At 36.5% G+C, this 27,891-nt stretch overlaps 1 protein-coding gene across 1 annotated transcript in view; it reads left to right on the forward strand.

Annotated features, from left to right (window-relative positions):
- Positions 1-786: 786 nt before the first annotated feature.
- Positions 787-27,891, forward strand: part of LOC121390200 (DIS3-like exonuclease 2) — a 105,897-nt gene continuing 78,792 nt past the window's right edge. Inside the window, exons 1-6 of the mRNA XM_041521964.1 lie at positions 787-906; positions 13,359-13,410; positions 16,977-17,302; positions 18,418-18,483; positions 22,137-22,190; positions 23,535-23,636. Coding sequence (XP_041377898.1) covers positions 13,365-13,410; positions 16,977-17,302; positions 18,418-18,483; positions 22,137-22,190; positions 23,535-23,636 — 594 coding nt within the window. The 5' untranslated portion in view covers positions 787-906; positions 13,359-13,364. The remainder of the gene's footprint in view (positions 907-13,358; positions 13,411-16,976; positions 17,303-18,417; positions 18,484-22,136; positions 22,191-23,534; positions 23,637-27,891) is intronic.

The following is a 27,891-nucleotide window of genomic DNA, read 5'->3' on the forward strand; positions in this document are numbered from 1 at the left end:
CCCTTTCTAGACAGCAACAACGTTGGAAATTACCACTCTCCTAGCGACACCTCCGTTGGACTATCAACAATCTTTCAAAAGGGCATCGAGACTGGAGGGCTCAGCGGTTGGAGGAGCCGGGAGGGGGCTCTGGGAGGGGGTCGTCCACCGGAAATTAGGGTAGGGCGCTTAGGCGGTTTCGGCCGTAGGGAGTGTTTAGGTTTGTCCGGGGGCCTGCCCCGCCCCTCCTCCCCCCCCCCCCCCCCCCCCCCCCCCCCCCCCCGAAGGGTCACACCAATGTTCCCAATACGAGTCATGCCTCTCACTCTTCCCAACCAATAAATAACTTCCTGTTGGCCTTGGCCCAACCTCACCAAACAACCTCCCTCTTCTCCCCCAGACATAAGGGCATAAGTTAAATTAGTTAAATTAATAGTTTGAATTTTAGAAAGCCCGATCAAAAATGCGCAATTTTTTAAATATATATTTATTATTAATTGGGCAATGCGCACATAAATTTATAAAGCCCATACAATTCTAAATTGCCCCGGGAATAATTTGTGTCCCGGATCCGGTCTCTTGCTATCCAGAGACGGGACCCGGGACGGAGATTCTCGAAACCGTAGTGGTATATATATGAGCACAACAAAATTATCCACTCCGCTCATTAGTAATCGGTATCATTGTCGACTATAGGAATTGATTTGGTATATTGTAACCTAGAGGTCTCGGTCATTACCAGACAGTTTGGATCAACCGAGACTAGTTAGCATTAACTGGTACTTCTCATTCACGTTTCAATTTTGTAAAAACTGTTAAGTTTTACTTTCGCATTTGAGTTTCATAACAGTTGCGTTATACTAGATCCTGGAGACACTGAGTGTGTTGTGTAAATTTATAGTAATTATTTTTATTGTGTTACAAAAGGTAATTATTGTTATTTTGTTACAACAGATCATTTCTAACCTTTCTATCATTACGGCGAGTACGGGCAGTGGCAGAGCAAACTGTACAATCGACGGCCCAAACTTGAAACTGGCAAACTGCGTTCGGCTAAAAGTAACGCCGTTAACGGTAGCCCGAGTACTCTGACTGTAACTTGTAAGAGAGCTAGACGGACATTTGAACATAAATACGCTCTCGTTACAGTCAGAGACCTAGTTCATAAAAATAAACTCGAATGTGCATTTACATTCAAGTTTATTTTTATGAACTATCAGAGACCAAGCTGTGTAATTTTTTGGCAATCGCCGACCACTAAAAAAGTAGTCAAAGATTTCCGCTCTATAGGAGAAGCCATGTGTTTAGGGAAGTGACGTCACGTATCAGCATGCGCGTGCATCTGGTAGGCAGAAGTCTATCATAATGGCCATTAGTAACAAAGCGAACTAGCGTAGCGTGAATAGCAAAGAATGGCCAAAACATGCTTAAATTACCGCTTGTAGCATGGGAACGTTATTCTACATAGCTCCTGTATGGAGGAGATACATGTACTCTTTCTACCCATAAAATTTGATGATTGACCGAGTTCAAAACTATAGCAAACTTCCTTTTTTTTCTTTTTCTTTTCACCTGAATAAATATTTTTAGTCCATGTATTTTTAAAGCGTCTGGTCCATATTTCAAGTTAAGCAATACAAACGAGCGCGCGCACACACAAATAAAAATAATAAAATAAAACAAGTAGGCCTATATTTTTTTATTTAAAACTGTTTAAAAGAAATAATTGGCCTACACTTTGTTAAAGGAAATTATTTCTTTAAACAATTTTAAATAACCCATATATATATATATATATATATGAACATTCGTTACAAATGAACAACCAGTAGACAATATATAGACAGTAGTTATATATATAACACATCAGACTACCCTACTGGTTCATTTGTAAGGCTTTTCATCAACAATAAATTTAAGCAAGTATCTTATTAGAAAACTTTACAAAAACTTTAAAACTATTAATTTTATCAAGTCCTTTTTTATTCCTTAAACTTGCTGATATCGGATACATATTAACACATTGTATTAAAATGGAGGAACCTAAATTTAGTTTCCATACATGTTCCATGACCACACATACATTGCTTCCTCTAGCTACAGCGTCCCTTTTTAAATATTAGTACAGAACTTAGCCTTTTAAACCGGATACATCTCAAATTTACTTAGTCCCTCACCTTTGCGGTTTCATCTTCAGAAACTTTTATAGCATTATTTTATATATATATATATATACATAAAAATTGCCATTAATATTTTAATTGCCTAATCCCATGCAGGCCAGGACATAGTTTAATACGCAGTCGATATAGGATTGATTCCTGTTGGTGGTCCTATAGGGCTATTTCTCATTCCAGCCAGTGCTCTACAACTGGTGTAACAAAGGCTACACTATTTATTATCCTGTCTGTGGGCTGATGCATATAAAAGATCCCTTATTGTTAATCAGAAAGAGTAATCCATTGTGTGACAGTAGCAGGTTTCCTCCCTAATATTATCTGTGTGATCCCTAAACATGTCCGACTTCATATATCTGTAATTAAAATGACTTGAGTGCATTGTTAAATAAAAGATTCCTTCCTTTCAAATCTAAAACAGTGTCAGTTACCTTTGACAAGAGGCACAGTTTCAAAGGCCATCACTTTCAACCTGATTAATAAACCAGTTAAAACAACAAATTACTGTAAATGGTAACAATACAATGTTTAATTTAAGACATACATTAACACAATGCAAATATCATTTGATCATTGGTTTATAATGATAATAGAAAAAGAAAATAATAAATATGTGTTGTCTATTGTTTCTCGATATAATTTTATTGATTTTGTAAAGTCTGTTTTTATTAGAAAATAGAGATCCTGGTAAAAAAAGATTAAATCCAAGTGTTATCAATGTCATCATCACATACTGAATAGCCTCAATAATATTACATATGGTAGTTTGGAAAGTCAGTGAAAAAAGTTCTGGTATCTTTCTTATGCACAGAAACATGAGATACTGTAGAAAAGAATCGCTGAATCTGATACCAGTGTTCTCCTTAGCATCCCTTAATTCACCCTAAAACTTAAACGCCCTTAATTCATCGTGAAAGGCCCAATTTTCATCCAAGAGTTGCCGGTTCTCTTTTTGTCCATAAACAGGGATCACCGATACCTAGAAGAAAAAAATGAAAATTGGTAAATTTCTATGATATATAAGTATGAAAGTTTTATATTGTGTACATATTAGTACTAGTAACTATAGCATTTTTTGACTGTATCATGTAAGCCCAAGATGTTGGTCAAGGACATATATATTGAATATTATTGAAATATTTGAATACACATAAATGTATTTGTGAAGACATATTGACATCTGTCACTGATGACAATAATACTTATAAATACAATCAGCTCCCCTTTTCTTTCTTTATTTGCTGCAAACAAATTCAGATAACTTATATAATAAATGCATGTAACATAATTTATGTTTTTAATAAAATATGGTGGCTGTCACCAACTTGTGGATCAATATCCAGTTTTATTATTATTATTATTGTTTATTTATTTTTAATCCCAAACAAATGATTTAATACATCTGATATCCCACCCTGAAATGTTTATACCTTTTATTTTATTATTAAAAAATCAACTTACACATTACAAATACACCTGTGGATCACTTCTTCAATAAAAAAAGTAAAACATTATAATTAACATATAATATAATTAATAAATGGAAATATTTCAGAACCATTTTCATATGAAACAATATATATATATGCTTGATTGCACACACACACACAGCTCCGTTATTTAATTAAAAATATAAATACTCCAGCCACCTACATATTTTATGGCATAATACAATATAAAATATATTCAGATTTTTGTTTTACCCACTATAATGGATCTGTCAATACAAACAAAATGTCAAAAAGTTACATAAAACGTTTGTCGATTGACTGGGTAGGCCTACTGTTCACAGGGCATCTTTGTTTCCATGTCAGTTTGGTGGGGGCTTTTATTATTATTATTTTTTATTTTATTATCTTTTCAATTTTTCATTTCAATAAATACTGACGTGTATTAGTATTACGAATGAATAACATACAACAAACCTTTTATAAAATGACGATCTCCGTTGTGGGATGGGCAAAGTTGATTGTTGTCAGCTTTAACTGTTCAACGTTTCGCTTCCACTGTATTTGATGAAACTAATTTCATAATCCTTACTACAGTGACTTGTGCATCTAACAACAACGTATGAAATTACCATGACAAAATACCATTCATCAAAACTAGTCTACACTGATTTAATTGACGGAAAAACATTCGATTGTTCATTACTACTAATGCCAGTATTGTCAACTGGTTTCTTGCCTACCAGCGCTCACGCGGTACCACGTAATCAAAACATGTGACGTCACCGTGGCTTCTCCTATACCACAGCAATCCTATGTTTGACGTAAAATAAATTTACATCGACCATTTTCGAGTTCCTTGATTAAAAAAAAAAATTTCAGATATTAATCACTAATACACACACTTCAGAAAAAACCCCGACAGCACCCACATTCAGCTAAGCTTCGGCAAACTCTGGACAGCAGAATTCTAAGTTCGCCGACCTATATCGTGATGTTGCGTCACATGATTGCCCAGTGCACTGCCATTCCGTCTTCCAGGGGCCGTCTTATACATAATATGACAAGTGCCCGACAATCACCAAAACAGTTTGCTTTGTGTAACGACACCACTAGAGCACATTAATTCATTAATCATCGGCTATTGGATGTCAAATATTTGGTAATTTTATCATTGTGTTAGAGAGGAAACCCGCTACATTTTATTATTAGTAGCAAGTGATCTTTTATATGCAGCGTTCGAAATAAGCACTTGTCCGTTTGTCCTGACAAGTGAAAATTTACCCGGACAAGCATAATTTACCTTAGTCGTTATCCGGCGGACAAGTTTTTTTTTTTAAGAACAGTATCATAATTTTTAGCAATGGTTGTACTTAAAAAACAACAACAACGAAATCAGCGGTGTCTTGTCGCAAAATGTTATACAAATATCGTGGTTTGAGAGTTAAATAAACATTGTCTTGATAACACAATAGTCTTAGCTCGTGAATATTCGGAATACCTTGGAGTTGTGATTAAGTTCCGAATTCCCTACTTGGAACTTGGCTGACATAAATAATTTATCTGATCAACAAATTATATTTGATACCATTTGTATTTAAAAACAAAGTAGTTGTCTGTTCACTACAAATGTGAAAGTCAGTTTTCCTTTGATTATGTGAATTACTAATTACATCATCATCGGTAAACAGTGTTCTCGCCGCTGGGTGAAAATTAAAGCAGGGCAGCCGCGCGGTACCACGCCCTTCAAAAAAAAGAAAAGAACAAACAAAAAAAACCAAACAAAGGAAAAGCAAAAAAAAAAAAAAAAAAAAAAGGAGTAGGGTGGGGTGAGCTTGGTTACCATATTATTGTTGTGTGTTGGTAGACTTTGTGGAAAGACACACTCCATATTTATACAAAATACAGACAGACTCGTCTTTTAATTAAACCGAAGATGTTATCGGTCCGACATTCATGGGCAGTTCCGGTTTTGCTGAACCGATCAAAGTTTTAATATTTATTATTTTAATAAAGATTTCAAGATATACGAAAAACAATAAAAATTGTTTGTAAAGTGATCCCCTAATGTCGGATAAATTTTTTGTTCTTTCCATCTTCATTGAATGAATCAATCGCTGTGATAAAATATTATCGCCAGCTGATAAAAAGTAGTTTCGTTTTTGTAAAGGCGGTGAATATATTATGTGGCACCCAAGATAAAATGATTTTAATAATAAACACTACCACTCCCATTAATTGTATAAATGGTGATATCTCCTCAAAATGAAAAGTTTACAATATTTTATAAAGAATTGCTGAATAAACAGAATGACAGAAAGTAAAAATCATCAGTTACAACCAATTATATCTGCAATTGAGGACAAAATATCAGACGATAGTTAGTGGAAACAAAAGACAGAATGACCGTTCTGATCACGTGACAAATTTACCGCCAAATAAGTCGGGTTTTTTTTAAGTCGGAGATTGCCGAATCCGTCAAAAATAAAAATGTTTTCATTGCTCAATTAAAATATAACTTTTATTCTGTGTATTAAACATACAAATGGATACAGGTATGGGACAAAATAGAGGTGGTTAAAGATACTGATAAATTACGTAAATGTTTTGTCAATTGCTTTTTTATATACAACGCGGCTTGTTTCCTTTGATGTCCAGTGTGCAGACTGATCGTTGTTTTTATATGTGTGGAAAAAAGTGTGCATTTGGAAATAGTGGAGATAGGTGCTGTAAAATATAGTATGGTGCTGGAAAATAAAGGAGGGCGCAGGAAAATAAAGGAGGGCGGAGAATTTGAAAGGAGGGTGGCAAAATGCCCCGCTTAAATGGAGCAGCGAGAACACTTGTAAAGTGATAAAACAAAAGCCTGTTAAGACGGGTTAATCTACGATTATAAAATATATTAGTTAACATTTATCATTTTATTATTTAGGTGTTATATTTACATATATCTCTTCAGTGAATTTTATGAAATAAGTTACTTAAAAATAATTGATTATGACAAAACAAAATTACGATCGATCAACAAACCCGTGAAAAGGCGGAATAAGCACGATTACGTGATTTCTTGTTGATTTGTTATCAGAACAAATAAAAGGCTCTTTCTATATAAATAAAAGTTAAAATATGGCATGTCTCCCCACCATAGAGGTTGTGACCATCTCCCACTCCAGATATCGTTCCTACAGGCCTAAATAAACATCTAGTCATGGACGTTGCCCGGTACAAATGAAAAAAGTAAAGTTTGTTTTATTTAACGACGCCACTAGAGCACATTGATTTTTTTTATCTTATCATCGGCCCTGTACAAATGTTTCATTTGCCAAGCTTTGATAAACAAAAACTTAACTAATATTAAGAGTAAGTATTTCTGTGTTGAAGCAATGCGATGTAGTACGTTTTAAAATGCATATTTAAAGGTGGGTTTTTTGTTGTTGTTTTTTACCATATTATGCGGCGATGCACATACTTATACTTGAACTGTTACTAGAACACTTTCACCGCGTTTTCCATGGAAAAGTTTTCCGAGGTAGCCCTATGCGTTGCGAATCCAACGACCAGCGCATCCTTTAAATGAATGTTTTGGCCTATCCTAAACTGAACAGTAAACGAATCATCTAGTTCCATTGTGTTTGTTTAATATAAATTGTACGTCTGACACCACATGGTTACACAGGTAGCAGTCATCATTTATGGCTGAATATTACCTTGGATGAGGCTCCAGGTTAGCTGTCACTCTACTGTACCTTTACTTCAGCTTGTGTTGCATTTTTGACAAATGTCAATTAAGTATCCAAAGTTAAATGGAAATGTTTATTTTGAAGTAAGTAAAGTACACATTAATCAGTATGTTTATCGCTAGCTTTGTTTTTATAAAGTTATTTGAGTTGTGACTGTGATTGAAATTTGTTTACATCTCGTATGCCTTTCCGCAGTGACCGGACAATCATTAATCTTATTTTTTTGTTGTTAAGTGTTTAACGTGCCTTTAACAAAGTAAATACTTCAGCTTGAATTCGTGGAAAGATGTCGACTGTATTTTATTTTCAAATGAAATTGCAACATGTCAAAAATTTGACAATACGTCAACTTGTTTGATGATAAAAACGCACCCCGACTTCCCCAGCTAAGTGCTTATAAATTGCATCATTTTATCCACATTTGATTGTAGTTGGTATTTGACAGTTTTATTACTTTTTCTATATTTAACAGTGAACAGAATACAACAAAGACTTATCCGTCAGTCCCCCTGTAAACTGGATACTCATCGAACTTACTTGGGCCCAATTTGGCACATGGGGTTAGGCTACTGTTTAGAGGAGATTCACTGCATCATGTAAACTTGTACGTACTAGTATGTAACAGTACATGATTAATAAAGGACAGCAGTAACATTATTTTAACATTTGGTGACAGTCACATATTAATCACTAATACACACACTACAGAAAGAAACCTGACAGCATCCACATTCTGCTAAGCTTCAGCCAACTCCGATGCCGTTATTCCAAAGCTCGCTGACCTATATCGTGACATAGTGTCACTGGTTGATTCCACCTTACAGGGGCTGTCTCATACGAGGTTACAACAGTGAGGAGTTGGCTAATGCCATTTTGGAAGAATTTGATTTTAATTACAGTTGTTTCATATCAAATTCCTCAACTGCAAATTTCCAAAAAGCCACGAGGAATTTTCTAATAATTTGGTGAAAGAATTTCATTGAAGAAATCTTATTTTGTTAGAAAATAAATGGGTTTATGCAGATTCTAAAACTCGTAAATATATATATATATATCTGTGTGTGTGTGTGTGCAACATATTACATAAAAAAATTCTTTATTTTTTAAAAATATATAATTATGTACTATGAACCAAAACATTCAGCATAGCAATATTGTAAATGTCTTTATCATATATGTGTGCATGTGCATGCATTTGAGAGTATGTTTCACAAATAGCACATTTTCATTACTTTCAGATTTATTATATCACAGTAAAGTACTTTTAGAACGGGCACACTTACAATAAACTGTGGGTTAGAACGAACTGATTGTAAAATCCCGATTTTCCCCACTACCGGTATATAGTATGAATAAATTTTAATGTATAGAACAAACTGTATAGCGTATACCTAATATTTTTTATATCTTAATATTTGTATCTTATCAATCAGTAGCATTATAACGGCAATTTAATGCATAAAAAATGACTATACTGATATTGTGATAAGATCAGTCGGATAACGTCTGCGTGTATTTACGTAGTCGATTGGCATCAATTAAGGGAGTAATGTATTGAACAATTAATGGTATGTTCTTACTTCACTGCTATTGACCGGCCTCAGTGGCGTCGTGGCAGGCCATCGGTCTACAGGCTGGTAGGTACTGGGTTCGGATCCCAGTCGAGGCATGGGATTTTAAATCCAGATACCGACTCCAAACCCTGAGTGAGTGCTCCGCAAGGCTCAGTGGGTAGGTGTAAACCACTTGCACCGACCAGTGATCCATAACTGGTTCAACAAAGGCCATGGTTTGTGCTATCCTGCCTGTGGGAAGCGCAAATAAAAGATCCCTTGCTGCTAATCGGAAGAGTAGCCCATGTAGTGGCGACAGCGGGTTTCCTCTTAGAATCTGTGTGGTCCTTAACCATATGTCTGACGCCATATAACCGTAAATAAAATGTGTTGAGTGCGTCGTTAAATAAAACATTTCTTTCTTTCACTGCTATTGTTCACTTGTTTAAGTCCCTATCATTTCCTTGACATTTTGCTGGTATCCAGCAATAAGACGGGGCGAGATGTAGCTCAGTGGTAAAGTGTTCGCTTGATGCACGGTTGGTCTAGGACCGATTTCTGTCGGTGGACTCATTGGGCTGTTTCTCGTTCCAGCCAGTGCTCCACAACTGATGTAACAAAGGCTGTGGTATGTACTATCCTGTCTGTGGCATGGTACATATAAAAAAGTCCCTTGCTGCTAATCGAAAAGTGGCGACAGTGGGTTTCCTCTTTCAATGTCTGTGTGGTCCTTAACCATATGTCTGACGCCATATAGCCGTAGGGCGGGACGTAGCCCAGTGGTAAAGCGTTCGCTCGATGCGCGGTCGGTCTGGGATCGATCCTCGTTCCTGCCAGTGCACCACGACTGGCATATCAAAGGCCGTGGTATGTACTACCCAGTCTGTAGGATGGTACATATAAAATAAGGCTTCTGGAATTTTTATAAAATCCACTAGCCATGGAATCAGTGATTTAAAAAATGTACTAGCCACAATTAAAAATCCACTAGCCCTACTTTACTTTAAGTTAATACAATTTTACTAATTAATAGTAACAATCGGATATGTCACCTAGACAGAGCTTAAAAACAGTAACATTAGGTGGTGGTGGTAAGGGCAGGATATTCATAATTACAAAATAGACTTAACTGCAGCATTAGACTCTTTTTGCATGGCAGTAGTAGTTATTTACTAGCCCAACATTAAATATCACTAGCCATGGGAGTGCATGGGGCTACCATAATCTAGAAGCCCTGTATAAAAAGATCCCTTGCTGCTAATCGAAAAGAGTAGCCCATGAAGTGGCAACAGCAGGTTTCCTCTCTCAATATCTCTGTGGTCCTTAACCATATGTCTGATGCCATATAACCGTAAATAAATTGTTGAGTGCGTCGTTAAATCATTTCCTTCCTTCCTTCCATATAACCGTAAATAAAATGTGTTGAATGCATTAATTGTTAAATAAAACATTTCCTTCCCTCCTTTCAACAATAAGACTGACACATGCAACTCGATCACTAGCATCTGATCAATCAGTAGCATTAACGACAATGCATCCAAAACACCTGCACTGATAATTCCAATCAGATAAAGTCCACTTGTCGTTATGTAGTAGATTGGTATCAATTAAGGGAGGAATTCATTAGGCAATTAACAGTCTGTTCTTACACTGCTATTAATTGTGTGCTTGTTTAAGTGCCTGTATCCAACAATAAGACTGACACCTGCAACTCACTATACAATCATTGTAATTAGTGTAAAATAATCAGATATTAATATTGTGTTGAAAGTAGGTACCACAAATATTATGAAATGTTGAACAGTATTCGGTAGGTGCACAATCATGATGGACAGCAAATCATCACGTAAGAGAAAAGCGCTTGATCTAGATACGAAATTCCAAATTATATCGGCTACTGAATCCGGCCGAAAATCAAAGAAAGATATAGCAACCGAATTCGATATTGCAAAGTCCACTCTTAGTACCCTTCTGCCAACATTGCTACAGCCTGCAGGCTGTATGACCAACGCTTACTAAGCAGACAAGGTCACAAGAATAAGCAACTTTGTTTCAAAATGTGACTGACTGAACACTCATTTGATTCAACATGCTGTATTTATTTGCTTCTATTGGTGATAATAAATGAAATATTAAAAACACCCACACCACTAATTCTTTTATTTATGGTGTTTAAATTAGAAAAATCCAAAATGGCCGACTTCCTGAATGAAAATGGCTAACTTCTGTAAACGTGTACAACGAACTACTGCTATAACGAACCTATATTCCTGGTCCCTTGCAGTTCGTTATAATAGTACTTTACTGTATGTTATTTATTTCTATAACGTTAATAACTATAATACACACCCACACACAAACAATATTATATTCACCTTTTCTCCAGGTGAAAAAGTTGTTGATCTCCGAATGGTATGCCTGCTTGGCATGCACTGTGTACCACTCTCTGTTGCTTTGATGATTGTCGGGCACTTGACTTTTTCTTTTTCTTTTAGTGTCCAAGGAACGAATCGTCATTGGATATAGATGAATAATTATTTTTCGAGAGTCACAGTTACCTCAAAAATATGACTTAATATTTGTGCAGCACTGGGCCCACCTTTGAATTGTGTGTGAATTCCTTTTCTCCAAAATTGTCCTCTTTTATGCTTGAAATGTTCTTTACAACAAGTGCATATCATCGCAGAAACACAAACCAAAACTAATCCATGTTGTAACCTCATATGAGACAACCTCTATAAAGCGGAATTACCAAGTGGGCGATCATGTGATGCTACGTCACGATATAGGTCAGCGAGCTTTGGAATACCGGCGTCAAAGTTGGCCGAAGCTTAGCAGAATGTGGGTGCTATCAGGTTTCTTTCCATAGTGTGTGTATTAGTGATTAATATGTGGATTTTTTAAAATCAAGGAACTAAAATTAAGTTATCGATGTAAAGGTATTTGGTATCAAACATAGGATTGTCGTGGTATTAGAGTGGGAATCTTTGACTACCATTTGGTGGGCAGCGATTGCAAAAAACCCAAACATAGCTTGGTCTCTGACTATAAGGGCTAATAACCGTCCAAATGTCCGTCTAGCTCTCTTACAGTCAGAGTACTCGGGCTAGGCTATAATGGTAGCTTGAGCCACCTCCAGCCCTACCCCTTATAATATTGATATTGATATGTGGGGTAAAGCTAGAAGAAACTATATAGGTAGTACTAGACCAAATAACTTCCGGCTGGGTCAAAGTTGGAGGTGCACCGAACTTTTGATAGAGAAGTGAACACCACAAGTCCTGTGATTGGTTATAAATGTGAGTGTGTTGGTTGTAAAAAATAATAGTTTTATCTGGGTAAAAAAAAAATGCAATTTTATTTCATCTAGTACCAATGTGTCAAGTAGCCTTGTGCTTGAAACATATATGGGGTACCTGTAAAAAAAAGTACTTGAATTTTGTGCGGAACTAGGGTAGTCATAGATGCTACCCGTTATTTCAGAAACGAGCAGCTTGACCCCCATTTTTTTCTGATTCACTTTAAGTGTGAGGGGTGGTAGTATTTATATCCGTGGCGTTTATGTCGGTTGATACGTTGCAGGTAGGAGTTTTAGCCACATATGTTACTATTGTCGTCTATGGGATTTGATTTGGTAGTATACACCCTGTAATGCTTTGGCAATGATTGACAGCCAAATCGTTGCAAGCTCCTGTGTCTAAAATATAATTTTTTTCCTAAATCTGATTCCCACTCTAATACAACAACAATCCTCTATGTAACTATGTTTGATGTTAAACATATTTGCATTGATCATTTTCAAGTTCGCTGTAACTAATATGTGACATATTAATCACTAATACACACACTACAGGAAGAAACCAGTCGGCACATACTTACATATATGTATTTAACCGGAATATATCTTATTGAAAGGGTGTGCTGTCAGTTTTTTCCTGTAGTGTGTGTATTAATGATTAAGACTTGCAACCGTCCCAGCATGCATTGTATCACTGTATCATAGATTACTGCGGTAAAAACTACTAATAGTACTATTGAGCAATAAATAAACTTACTGTTAACATTTTCTGATACATCCCTAGAGTGTTAAACAGTCACTGTCACAATTATTGATTGGCCCAAATGTGTGTGTCTAAATTTTGTTGTTTAAAAACTAGACTTATACTCACAATTTATAGAGAGGGCAGAAACGTCTTGTTCAAAGTCTGTAAAAAAAATAAAAAAATATATATATTTATTATTATATTACAACTATAATGCTGCTCCTGCTGCTGCTGCTGCTACTACTACTGCTGCTTCTGCTACTACTACTGCTGCAGCTGCTACTACTACTACTACTACTACTACTACTACTACTACAACTACCATTTGTGATGTATATAATATATATACAATGTATACATGTATGATTAATTTATTTTCATGTTCAACATCATTTTGAAAACTTGTCTTATTTCGAAGGTTACCATGGCAGCAAAGAATCCCGTTGATACTGAAGTGTCTTCTATAGGAGGTAATGTACATGTAATCTGTTTTATCATGTGCTTGGCCTATTCTACTAAATTAATGCTTTAATTTGTAAATATATACACCTGGAAATTAATTAAGCACCACCCTGATTTTCGGAAGTAACTTATTTTTCGCAATGAACTGTGACTATTTAATTGACCCATTCCATGTAAATTGCAATTTTTTTGTGGAGATGTAGCATGTCACATGATCACACAAAAGTTAAGACATAATTTTATCCTGATTTAATGCGTAATGTTACAAGGTAAATGAAATGTGTCAATTTGGGTGAAAATGTAGGTAAATTAACTATGGGACTGGCGCTAGTTTGAAATGATTTTCAGAAGTGTTTTATGGCTGTCATGTTTGAACAAAGTCCAGAGTGTCAGAAAATCTTCAAAACTTCAGTATCTGGTGTAACCCCCACATTAGACTGAAGGATCTCTCTGACATATTCTTTAACCCAGAATGTCCCACAAGTTCTCAGTTGGATTGAGGTTGGGGCTTTGTGCCGGCCAAGGAATGGTAGTGATTGCATTTAGGTGTAGGAAATCCATTACTGCACGCTTTCGATGGGGGTCTAGCATTGTCATCCATAAACATTGGTCTCGTGGCCAAAGCATGGTTGTGAAAGTGAGGGACGACAACGGTTTCCAGGATGTTTCTCTGATATCTTGGCCCATTAAGATTGCCTTGAACAATGACCAGATCCACCTTGCAATCATGCGAAATGCATCCCCACACCATCACAGAACCACCGCCAAATGGAATGGTTTCATGGATGTTGTTGGTGGCATAGGCAATATTTGATTGCCTCGAGATATAAGTTCTTCCATCAGTCATGTGCAGAAGAAAGTGGCTTTCATCGGACCAATGAATCTTTCATCAGGATGCAAGATTCCATCTGTGGCGTACCTGACACCATGCTAAACGTGCTGCTGTGTGTGCTGGTGTCAGAAGGGGACGTTTGATAGGCCTCCTGGCTTGGTACCCAGCCGTCTTCAGCCGATTCCTTACAGTCCTTGTTGACATGGCCCTGTTGGGAATCCAGTTATCTCTCAAGGTCTTGCTGCTGGAAAAAGGGAAATATTGAACAAGTCTTAACAACACCCTGTCTTCTCGTGGAGATGTTTTATGAGGTTGTCCTGGATGGTTCCTGTCCTTGACATCATTGGTTTGTTGGTGTTTTTGTACGAGTCGACTAATTACAGTATGATTCCGACCCAACTGACGCCCAATTTCCCTGCATAACAATCCCACATTATTCATTCCAACAATCTGCCACTTAGTGGCAATGGACAGTTTTCTGTGAACCATTAGACGCTTATTAAGCACAAAAGGAAAATTATTTTCCGAAAACAAACATCAAACTTAATTGAACAAAAACTTGGTTTTCCTATGTGTGAGGTTAGTTTTCTGCATGTGCTATTTGTGCGGGTTCTTGACTGGCAAGGACAACGAAACAACAGTATGGAGCATGGGAAGGGACATGATTTTTACAGTATTAATATTGCCTGGCTACCACCCATAATAATAATTTGGTGACAATATAAATTGGGTGGTGCTTAATTAATTTCCAGGTGTATATTTTCTCAGATCATAATTTTTGAAATGCAAAATATATTTAGATATTTGGTTTAACAATTAATATTATTTATTGTTTATACATAGATAAGACTCATTTGGTATGTTGAATTATATACGTTTGGGGAAAACCCCCAACACATACAGGTATCTATTTTATGTAACAGAAGCATTGAATTTATTTTGTTCACTTCACTAGTACTACTCATTTGTAATCATTTTGTTTTTCATGAATATGGATTTCGGCTGAGTGTGGGAAAAGAAATGAAATCCTACCAGGTGATCAGGCCAACCAATTAAAATTGGTATTTTTCTCGTTCCAACCAGTGCACCACAACTGGTCAAAGGCTGTGGTATGTGCTATCCTGTCTGTAGGATGGTACATATAAAATATCACTTGCTTACTAGTGGAAAAATGTAGCGGGTTTCCTCTCTTTATCAAATCAATGTGCTCTAGTGGTGTCGTTAAACAAAACAAACTTTTAAAATGAGCACTATTAACTTATACTTATTAATCAGTTTGTGGGACTTATTTTGAATGGTTAATCTACAACATTCACCGTCTTACACATTTAATATATAAAAGTGAATTACGGATTGCTGTTAATAAAATGTCAGTACTATGTTTATTAAACAATGTTTGAACTATGATTGTCTATATACATGTACGTCTTGTGTTGCTTATTTTGATCGTAATACGTAGTAATAAGGGAATACTGGTTTAGTATTTTAAAAAAATAAGCTATAGTTACTATAGCAGGCCCTTTTTCCGCCAAAAGTAGTCAAAATTGCTGTGACAATTTCAAAAACATAATCACACAACAAGACACTGGCTAGTTTAGTGTCATAGCTGTCTTAACATCTGTGAGACTACATGATTGCATATCGCAGGGCTCACCCTGTCCATTGACAAATTTGCCAATATTGTTAATTTTAATTCATAGTAGCTACAATGATTAGCATAAATTTGGCTAATAAATTAGCGGAGTCATACATTGTGCAAATTGTTTTTTCGGTTCATACTTGCATGAACCAAAAAATAATCGCGGTCAATTCTTAAATGAAATACTCTACATACATGTGTATGTGTGAAAATTGGCTAAAAGAAAGTTCTTTCCAGTATGATCCCTGATATCGTGTTGTTTGCAGTCACCAGTCAGGCATTGTTCGCTTCTTGGCAAAATTCATTTCGGTAATATTGATGCTAGATAAAACTAATTATTACAAGTTTTCAGTTTATTATTGGAAGTATTAGTATTTGATAACAAAATATTATGATTTGATTCAAGTGTATATTTAGAAACCTTTCCGATAAATGTGGACATTACTATCAATTAAATTTCTAAATATTTCAAATGTATGAAGTCCAGCAGAGCTGAAATGTGACAATGGAACAACACTTAGTGATCAGACAGACACATTTAATAATTTCTTTAGTAATGTATTGACAATTTAAGACAAAATTCTAGACTTGATGTGCCAGATTTTGAGAAGATAAAAGTTTTCGAAATTGTCGCTGAGATGAAAAGTTAAAGATACTGGTAGCTCTTGTGCAAACAAACATAAATGTCGATAAATCATATGGAGCTGAAAACTACTTCAGTTAGGTGCCTTGGCAATGGCTTCCTCCTCAGCATTTATTTTTAACAAAACAATAGACAGTGGCAAATGTCCTCAATTTTTTTAAAATGCTAAGCTACAAATTGGAGGACAATATCTGTATTGTAATAGAAAACATGTCTCCAACCATTTAATATTTACTTGTTAGTTAACAAAATTTGTTCTTTTACATTCTTCCCAATTCTGAACTCAGATCATTGAGAAGATTGTAAAAGATTGAATTTTAGAACAAAACACATGATGATCATACCAGACTGCACTTATTGATCATATATAACTTAAAATGCTTACACGAAGTGAATGAAATGTAGTTTTTGTTATTAGAAAAATAATTTCTTTGACAAATTGGTGTATTGTTTGTTGCAGAAACTGCTTCAAAATCCAGTGGTGAAATTAAAGATGTTAATGAGAAAACAAAGAAACAAATGAGGTGTGGCAGAGCTCACGAAAATAACAATCCTATGCTGGCGAGTGGTGGCGCAAACAGACCAAACATGGTGTATGACCGTAACAAGAACAACAGAAACCATGTGGGAGGTGAGATGACGGAAAAGTGTGTGGGTCACAATAATGGCGGTGATAGACCCAGGTCAGGCAAACACAGAAACCGAGGCCAACATGGAATCAACAGTCAAGGTCCCAGCCAGACTCAAGACAGACGAAATGAGAACAGAGGACACGGAAGACGTGATGTAATTTGTGGCTTGTAGCACTGACTACCCTGATTGTAGCACTCACTGCTCTGATTGTAGCACTCACTGCACTGATTGTAGCACTCACTGCCCTGATTGTTGCACTGATTGTAGCACTCACTGCCCTGATTGTAGCTCACTGACCTGTCTTGATTGTAGCACTAACTGCCCTGATTGTAGCTCACTGACCTGTCTTGATTGTAGCACTCACTGCCCTGATTGTAGCTCACTGACCTGTCTTGATTGTAGCACTCACTGCCCTGATTGTAGCTCACTGACCTGTCTTGATTGTAGCACTAACTGCCCTGATTGTAGCTCACTGACCTGTCTTGATTGTAGCACTCACTGCCCTGATTGTAGCTCACTGACCTGTCTTGATTGTAGCACTAACTGCCCTGATTGTAGCTCACTGACCTGTCTTGATTGTAGCACTAACTGCCCTGATTGTAGCTCACTGACCTGTCTTGATTGTAGCACTAACTGCCCTGATTGTAGCTCACTGACCTGTCTTGATTGTAGCACTAACTGCCCTGATTGTAGCTCACTGACCTGTCTTGATTGTAGCACTCACTGCCCTGATTGTAGCTCACTGACCTGTCTTGATTGTAGCACTAACTGCCCTGATTGTAGCTCACTGACCTGTCTTGATTGTAGCACTCACTGCCCTGATTGTAGCTCACTGACCTGTCTTGATTGTAGCACTAACCTGAATAATTCTTCTTCTCAAGTTGAGCTCCTTTACATTTTACATGCACCATTGTGATTGGAACATCAAAACACTATAATTGTGAAATGAATATTACATGTACATGTATATACCAAAACACAGTAAACTGCCTTTGAAACAGTAGTTATCTGATATGTAAGAATTAAAATTATGTTATTTTTGAGATTTGATATTATATGGTTGCCACAGCAACTAAAAAGTACCCAATTTGAACAATATGATATTATATAAAGTTAGTTTTCTTTTAAAAATATATTTCTTATTCAAAATACTGTTTTTACATGTTGTTATATGTTTTTAAAGATGTTGATCTTTTTGTACTACTTTATTTAGCAGAAACATTAACAGGTTATGAAGTTTAATTTATTGAACGTGTTTGTTACTCTAGATGTTTGAGCCGTACTGGCCACGAGATAAACTTTCCGATGGATTGAAGAGAGGCGAGCTAATCCAGGTATTTTGCTACATGTATTTACCATTCTCACCGTGTACAGGTCTGACAGTCGGGGGATAACTACCAGTATGTGGCATTTAGCCATTTATGGACGTTAATTCTGGTAAAATGGATGCATGAGGCAGTAATACCAGCATTAACATTTGCAAATGGTCAAATACGTGTAGGTATTCCTGTTCTAATTCGATATATTTTTTAGTTTTCTGTTTGTGTAAATGAAATTTTCCAGAAGCTATCTCGCAATACAGTAGTTTTCCTGCCACATGAGGTTGCTTAAGATGCTTTGTGAATTGGGCCTCAAGTGAAAACTATCGTATTTCACATTGTAGCATTGCAAAACTATTAGAGTGCAAGCAAGTTATAACATAATTTGTGATTTTCAATACAATTGTTTTTCATTGTTATAATTATCATGGTATCACTCTATTACGATGTTACTTGTTCCGAACACTTATGGTGACAGGAGATAAACTTTCCGTCATGGGGCCATTGGGCTGTTTCTCGCGAGCCAATGCCCACGACTGGTATTTCAAACATGTATGTTTATCCTGTTCTCACCGTACATATAAAAGATCCCTTGCTGATAATCGAAAAGAAAAAAAGACATGTTTTATTTAACGACACACTCAACACATTTTATTTACGGTTGTATGGCATCTGACATATGGTTAAGGACCACACAGATATTGAGAGAGGAAACCCGCTGTCGCCACTTCATGGGCTATTTTTTCGATTAGCAGCAAGGGATCTTTTATATGCACCATCCCACAGACATGGTAGTACATACCACAGCCTTTGATATATCAGTCGTGGTGTACTGGCTGGAGCGACAAATAGCCCAATGGGCCCACCGACAGGGATCGATCCTAGACTGACCTCGCATCAAGCGAACACTTTACCACTGGGCTACGTCCCTCTCCCTAACTGAAAAGAGTAGTCCATGAAGTGGCGACAGCGGGTTTCCTCTCTCAATATCTGCGTGGTCCTAAATCATATGTCCGACGCCATATAACCATAAATAAAATGTGTTGAGTGCATCATTACATAAGACATTTCCTTCCTTCCTTCCTTATGGTGACAATTTATGCTTGATAATAATTTGGCATAGTGGTTGTTATTTACATCATCATTTCTGGCAGAGTTACAAATGACATCACATAAGCCCTTGCAAACAGAACGTAGGTTACAAAATGTACAAATACACTCGTTATGCTTCAGAAAACATCCAAAGATGATATTTTTAAAGACAGTATGTCAAACTAAATAATGAGAGGTAGTGTAGGTATATTTGCAAAAAGACTCTTGGGAAATCCACATAATTTCTGATGTGTTAATGCAGTTTTTTAGGTCAAAAGGAATTGTGCATGTTCATACAAATGTCAAATACCTGCTTTTTGTCATTTTATAAAGTTGATATTTCCTTGCAATATGTTATATTAATTTATTTGAAGACTTTAGATATAAATTGGTCATAGGTTTTGTTTACCTTGATTGGTTTAATTAATTATGCTATATGTTTCTATATAGCATTAGTGGCTATAACATTTTTATTAATATCGGCAGGCCCATGGATTTGGTATGTACCTTTGCCTGCCTGGGGGAAACATGCCCTGAAAAGGACAACCTCTGTTGTCCAGCTCTTTCTCCCAGGATATTGGTTTGAACAAACACAACCACTAAACCTGGCCAGAGTACACCCATTTTACACAAAAAAACACTACTTTTGCATGGGCCGGAATTACCACAAACAGGTCTTCAATGTCAAGAAATTACACATGTTTACAAACTACATGCTCTCCCCTGTCAACTTCAGTCAAATAGTCAAATCTGTATCTGTAAAATTTTGCATTTTAGATATGATAATTGGAGGCTTATTAAAGACATGATGACTGAATTCATGGTACTTTATCAGAAATGTGTCAGAGGGATGGTGAAAGTCACAAAATTGGTGTCAGTTACAACAAATTATATACACTAATTTGAGGGGAAATTAGACAGAATAGGCCTCTGATTCAATTTTGACTGCTATATTTACTGAATCTACTTCATTTACTGTATTAGACATGTAATTACTTGGTAAAAGGCTAAACAGCCCATATAAATGCATATTAATATGAATATGCCCTACAAATGTTACTTAGGTATACACCATAATATGTTTTTTGTTGTCGACAACTTTGAAAATGAAGATTTTGGCACAAAATGCTGATATCAATCCTACTTGCACCATATTTGTCAGTTTCCAGTGATAACTGTTGACAAGTGTAATCATGTGCCAGTGTCTTGGAGACTTCAGTGTAGTATTTATTGATTGGAATGATGTTTGTAGTAATGACCACTGAATATGCATTATGGATTACTCTGCCGTATGTCTTACAAGCAAAATTTTATATATATATTCACTATGCTTAGATCTTCTGTCCAATTGCAATAATTGAGAAACTCATTAAAAGACAATATTTAAATCTCAGTATTGACCAACAAAATCTTTCTCTCTTTTTTATCAAAGAAACTTTTAAAATGTTGCAACAACATGTAGTAACATCAGAGGTTATTTTATGCTATTTGGAGGATATTGAAATTTAAAAGGGTTTCTTTTTAATTTACAAAAACATTTAGAAACTAAATAAATGAGTTTTCATATTCCTTGTGGTATTCACTTTTAACAGAATCAAGCATTTAAGCAGTGTAATGTGTGAACTATATCGGGCCACAGACCACAATTAATTACACTATATGTTTCTATATAGCGTTAGTGGCTATAACATTTTTATTAATATCAGCAGGCCCATGGATTTTGGTATGTACCTTTGCCAGCCTGGGGGAAACATACCCTGAAAAGGACAACCCCTGTTGTACAGCTCTTTCTTCCAGGATATTGGTTTGAACAAACACACCCACTAAACCTGGCTGGAGTACACTCGTTTTACAAAAAAACCACCTACTTTTGCATGGGTCAGAATTACCACAAACAAGTCTTCAATGTCAACAAATTACACGTTTACAAACTACATGCTCTCCTGTCAACTTCAGTCAAATAGTTGCCACTTCAAAGCTGTCTACCATGAAATAATCACAGTCAAACAGCAGACTACAAGCGCGGACAAATTTACAGATTGGGAAGATAACTGTGATCTGTGGCCAGGCAATAAAAAAGAAACAAAATGGCTTCCCCCAGTTAGCAGGAATAATAATAATTTTTTTTAGTTACACATTTTTCATTTGTTAAACTGTTATGATGTGTTGGTGGTTCCATGTGTGCATCTTTCCAACACATACAGCTTATATTTGACCTGGTTATCCCTCTTAGTAAGGGCTTTCTTGTCACTGTTCATTGTTTGTTTATCAGTCCCCAACCGGTCAAACTGGAAGGGACTGTAGGTTTCGTCTCTGTCCTTCGTCTGTCCGTCCGTCTGTCCCACATATAGTTTTCAAACAAATTCAGTAATTTAAGGCAAGGTGCAAGATATTGAGCTGAAATACTTGTGTATATAGCTTCATCATTCACTGTTACAGATTAGTTTGAATTTCATGGCAACATATCCATTTTTGGTTGAGTTATGGCCATTGAACTTAGGTGATATGAAAATGTGTTGGGCCCTCTAGAGGACATGTATTGCTGTAGCTGTACTCTCAGAATGCTTGTTTTTCAGGGAGTTATTCGAGTGAACCCCAAGAACTTTGAAGATTCCTATGTTCCTTTACCAGTAAGTAACGTTTTGTATCTCATTATTGTGAGACTGACAGAATTTATTTGTTTATAATTGCTTTAATCCAATATGGATTCTGCACTATTATTATCTATTATGATTAGTTATTTCAGCTTGTGCATTTAGTGTCTGATGATGATGATGTCAGTGGTGTATTGACAAAATGTTGAGAACATTTTAATTTGTGATTGTAGTCAGATACTTTATTTTTATTAATTGTCTTTATTTCGACCTATCTGTTGTGTCATGAGTCTAGAATACTGTAAAATGGGTATTATTCGCGGCAGTAAATTTTCGCGATATCAAAAATGCAGGCAGTTTGCAGTTTTTAATTTTCGCGGTGTCATGGTTTTCTTTTTTCTTTTTTGTTTGTTTGTTTTTTAAATTGCTAACACGTACAAAACTATACTTTGGTACATAACATTAAATCGACACTAGAGTGGTCCCTTTCTGAGCGACTCCGCTAAGTGCTGCAGCGACATGTCCAGCGGCAACTGTGTATACAATTAATGAAATTAATCCAGGATGTGGTTCAATCAACTCTCCAGAAAGTGTGAAATAAAGACAAACACTTGTACTAGTAATCTTGTTTTAATGTTTAAACACCGGTTGTTAAAAATGTTCTCACCTCTTTTGTTTTTGTCACTTATCATTGACGTTTTTCCGGAAGTTTACAAAACCATTTGTGTCCCTTATTTTGATTGGCCAATTAAAAATGGCTCATTATACTAATTTCTAAATGTTTATTCACAGCTTAACAATACCAGTAAGAATGTCTGTTCCAAAAATCAACTACATTTATCATTCTTCACAAAAACAGTGTTATGGCAGGTTCAATTTTGCAGTGGTTAAAAAAAGTGCGTGCAAACCTGAAACTTGGTTTACCTGACCGTTACACTTGTTTAACAATCGAAGAAGTTCCATCGACACAGGCCGCTAATGATGCCGTTGATAAATTAAACACTTCTACAAATCGTAAACAAAAACACGGTGAATATAGATTGTATGATGCAGAACAGCATGCCAAAATTGCTAAACTGTTTGTTGTTGTTTTTTTTGTTCTAATGGATTTTATTATTTACGTAAGTGTAATTTTCGCGCCTAAATTAAAAACGCGTAAAACGCAAAAATTACACATTCGCGAATAATACCCGTTTTACAGTATCTCACGGTCTTGAAACAGTTCCATGGCATACTTTTAACAAACATTTAAAACTGCTGTGTTTGTTTTGATCCAGGGCTATCTGAAGCTATTTGACTGAGGCTCACCAACATGGAGATGTTAGAATATTTATTGGGATGTGTATTTGGGTTAAGATTTTGAGTTATATTTATTTTAAGGATGGCAGTGCTGACATCTACATTCCGGGAATGAGGAGGCGAAATCGAGCTCTCAATGGTGATGTGGTAGCTGTTCAACTTTTAGACCGAAATGAATGGAGGGTGGGTATTACTCTTTTAAATTCTAGACCAGAAGGACTGGAGAGTGGGTCTTACTGCTTTTAAACTTCTAGACTGAAACGACTGGAGGGTGGGTCTTACTGCTTTTAAACTTATAGACCGGAACAACTGAAGGGTGGGTCTTTCTGCTTTTAAACTTATAGACCAGAGTGACTGGAGGGTGGGTCTTACTGCTTTTAAATTTCTAGACCAAAATGACTGGATGGTGGGTCTTACTGCTTTTAAACTTCTAGACGGGAACAACTTGAGGGTGGGTCTTACTGCTTTTAAACTTCTAGACCAGAATGACTGGAGGGTGGGTCTTACTGCTTTTAAACTTCTAGACGGGAACAACTTGAGGGTGGGTCTTTCTGCTTTTAAACTTATAGACCAAAATGACTGGATGGTGGGTCTTACTGCTTTTAAATTTCTAGACGGGAACAACTTGAGGGTGGGTCTTACTGCTTTTAAACTTCTAGACCGAAATGACCGGAGGGTGGGTCTTACTGCTTTTAAACTTCTAGACTGAAACGACTGGAGGGTGGATCTTACTGCTTTTAAACTTCTAGACCAGAATGACTGGAGGGTGGGTCTTACTGCTTTTAAACTTCTAGACTGAAACGACTGGAGGGTGGGTCTTACTGCTTTTAAACTTCTAGACTGAAACGACTGGAGGGTGGGTCTTACTGCTTTTAAACTTCTAGACCAGAATGACTGGAGGGTGGGTCTTTCTCCTTTAAAACGTCTAGACCAGAATGACTGGAGGGTGGGTCTTACTGCTTTTAAACTTCTAGACTGAAACGACTGGAGGGTGGGTCTTACTGCTTTTAAACTTCTAGACCAGAATGACTGGAGGGTGGGTCTTTCTCCTTTTAAACGTCTAGACCAGAATGACTGGAGGGTGGGTCTTACTGCTTTTAAACGTCTAGACCAAAATGACTGGAGGGTGTGTCTTACTGCTTTTATACTTCTAGACCAGAATGACTGGAGGGTGGGTCTTGCTACTTTTAAATTTTCTAGACCAAAACAGCTGGAGGGTGGGTCTTACTGGTTTTACATTTCTAAACCAGAATGACTGGAGGATGTGTCTTAATGCTTTTAAACTTCTAGATTTGAATGACTGGAGGGTGGGTCTTACTGCTTTTAAACCAAGTTACTTCTGGGCTCTTTTCCAAGTCAACATTATCTCAAATGTACACACTATTCTTCTGTATATATTGATTTTGAGAGGAATGTTGTTATGAACATTTTTCATTTGATTTAAAGGTGTAAACTGGCACGATCCTTCTCCCCCCTTTAGGTATTACTTGAAGATGATATTTGTGAACAGACCTTGTGTTTTGAATGAATCCTTAACTACATCCCAGTACTAACAGTGTTTCTACCAGAAATAATTATTTGAGTATGGCACTGTTTATACTGAATACAACCGTAGTCGATAGTGGGTATGGGGGGGCCTCCTCCAGAAAGAAAATGGGTTAGGTTTAGGGTTAGGGTTAAGAAAATCATACAGCAATAATAAGAGTCATTAATTTTGTCAAAAGGTCAACTTAAAAAAACAACAACTGCAAAACAATTTGGGTATGAATATATATACTAAATATATATGTCTAAAGAAGAATGAATCCATGTCTACATCCCAGTATTAACTAAATATGTCTAAAGAAGAATGAATCCTTGTCTACATCCCAGTACTAACTAAATATGTCTAAAGAAGAATGAATCCTTGTCTACATCCCAGTACTAACTAAATATGTCTAAAGAAGAATGAATCCTTGTCTACATCCCAGTACTAACTAAATATGTCTAAAGAAGAATGAATCCTTGTCTACATCCCAATACTAACTAAATATGTCTAAAGAAGAATGAATCCTTTACTACATCCCAGTACTAACTAAATATTTCTGTTTAGACTGGTACATCGTAATACATGTGTGTAACTAAATACATCTGTTTAGGATTAATGATGCTTAACTACATGTACATCCTAGTACAAATTAAATACATTAAAGTTTGTGTGTTGAAAAGAAGACTTGTATTAAGTATTATAAAGAAATGTTTGGTGTCCATGTTAATTCTAAAAATTGCATTTTAATACATGTTTGACATAAAAACATTTACGTCATTTAGCATTGTTTTCATTTAAAAATCATTTTCTAAAATAATTATTGACATTTTTGTCAAAAACAAAGTAACAAAATGTCAATAAATAGTCTTAGAATGACATATCCAAATATTTGCTAAATTGTTGTTATGAAATATGTTATGTTTTTTTGAAAATAGAAATGACTCGTCAAATGGCGCGTGCTATTGTTTGGTATAGTTTCTTGTTTTTTGGTAGAGGTTTCTTTTATTTGTACAAATTTGTGATAATACACTATATATATACTACATCATGACAGTTGCATTAAAATAGAATAAGTATCACTTTTTATGTCTAAAAAAGGTACAAACACAATAAAATAGTTGTAATCAGACGGCATAAACAGTCATCGAAAAGCGCCATTTCCCTATTTCTGTTTATAAACAACAGGTCATGTGACAGCACATATCCCGCCATACAATTTGACAGCAGTGGTACACACTGCTTGCATGTGCTGCTAACACAGATTCATATTTATTCATCAGGTTGCCATTAAACTAAATCACCATAAATAGCCACTAAAATAAAAACACCAACAACAACTGAAATATTAATATTTACTAAACTTAAAGTCCACAGTAGTGCTCAGTAACTTATACAATCACAGTGTTCAATGCCAAATAAGTATTTCAATACACCAATCCTACACTAATAAATAAACCACCCTCAACCTCAATAAACGTAACACCTATCCAACAATTACCCAATATAATACTACCTAATTACCTGTTCCCAGTGGAAGACGCAGGCCACTGAAGTGAAGTGAAAGAGGTTTACGTGCACATTCAGAGCAAGCTGTTGTAGCACACGCCTATCCTGGACACAGGGACCGGCCTTGGCCGGTTCCCTCTGTCCAGGACAGAAAAGAGTTGGGGTGGGGGGGGGGGGGGGGGGGGGGGGTTAGAGAAAGGAAGCCTGTACTGGCAAGTGCAAGGGAGCACCAGCAGTCCAATGTTGGTGACAGGTGATAGTATTTGGTGCTATGGAATTTTGAAAGTCCCGTAGGATTATGTCAAAGAGGAAGAGGTGCGCGTTTACATGAAGGAAATTTGGCGCAATTTTGATGGTCGTTCTAAATGAAATAGTGAGGACAGCCAATAGGTTTTGCTTTTAGTATTCCGAATGTGGCTCTTTATTATGACCGTCTTGGTGCTGTAGGGTGTCTTCCTAGGTTGCCTGTAGGGCCCTTAGAAAGGGCCTGATCTCTTCTGATCGTGGCATGACAACCCAGGGGAGACTCGAGCAATTGTGTAGGTCGGACGAGGTAGAGGCGGTGATGGGGAGCTTGATGTTGGATGCTGTTGCCATGGAGGTGGAGTAAGTTCGTCCGTTTTGCCCAAGGTCCTGCCAGCGCCAAGGAAAGTTTTATTATGGGTTTGGGTGAAGGGGCTGGTATTATTTTGTAAAGTCCCTTCTGGGTGCAGTGCAATGGTGTCCTCGGAGCCTGTTTCTTTTGTCCGACTCCTTATTGGAGTACGTGCTGGGCCATTATTTTGGTTTTATGTAAGGACGGGTGCATTGTTATCATTAGTCAGTGCACCCTATGGTATGTTGAGAGTGCATGCCGTGTTCGTGTTTACCTATGTTTTGTGTTATGGTTGTTCTTACTATATTGAGTCCTTATTCTATGTTTCCAACGGCTGGTCAAAGCCACCCATCCCCCCTCTCTTTGAATTGCATAGTGAATGCCAGGAGGTGGGGGGTTATTAGTTACTCTAGCTATCTAATTTGAAGGGGGTTTCCCTTATAGTATGAGTGTAGTTTTAAAAAAGCCTAGTGCTTTGCATATAATAATTGTTTAGGTAGTAGGTACGATTCATCCATAACAGTCACACAAGTATCGGTAGGTACGCCTCCCAGTCCTACCCAGGCCCCCCTGGGGAATTGTAGGTATCTAGTTACTTAGATAAATTGGTCAGCTAATCTTACTTGTATCTTGTTTTCCTTTAATGGCTATCGTCTGTTCTGTTGTAGTAGCTATCACTCACCTTAGTCTGCTGTGGAAGGAATTGTATCTACTACCATACATACATACATAAAGTGCATACTAACATTTAAATATATTTTATTGAACAGTCCTCAGTTTATGTACAGTTCCTGGTCATTGATTGGTTA

This window comes from Gigantopelta aegis, chromosome 15 (assembly GCF_016097555.1).
Source record: "Gigantopelta aegis isolate Gae_Host chromosome 15, Gae_host_genome, whole genome shotgun sequence".
In the NCBI taxonomy this organism is placed as follows: Eukaryota; Metazoa; Mollusca; class Gastropoda; order Neomphalida; family Peltospiridae; genus Gigantopelta; species Gigantopelta aegis.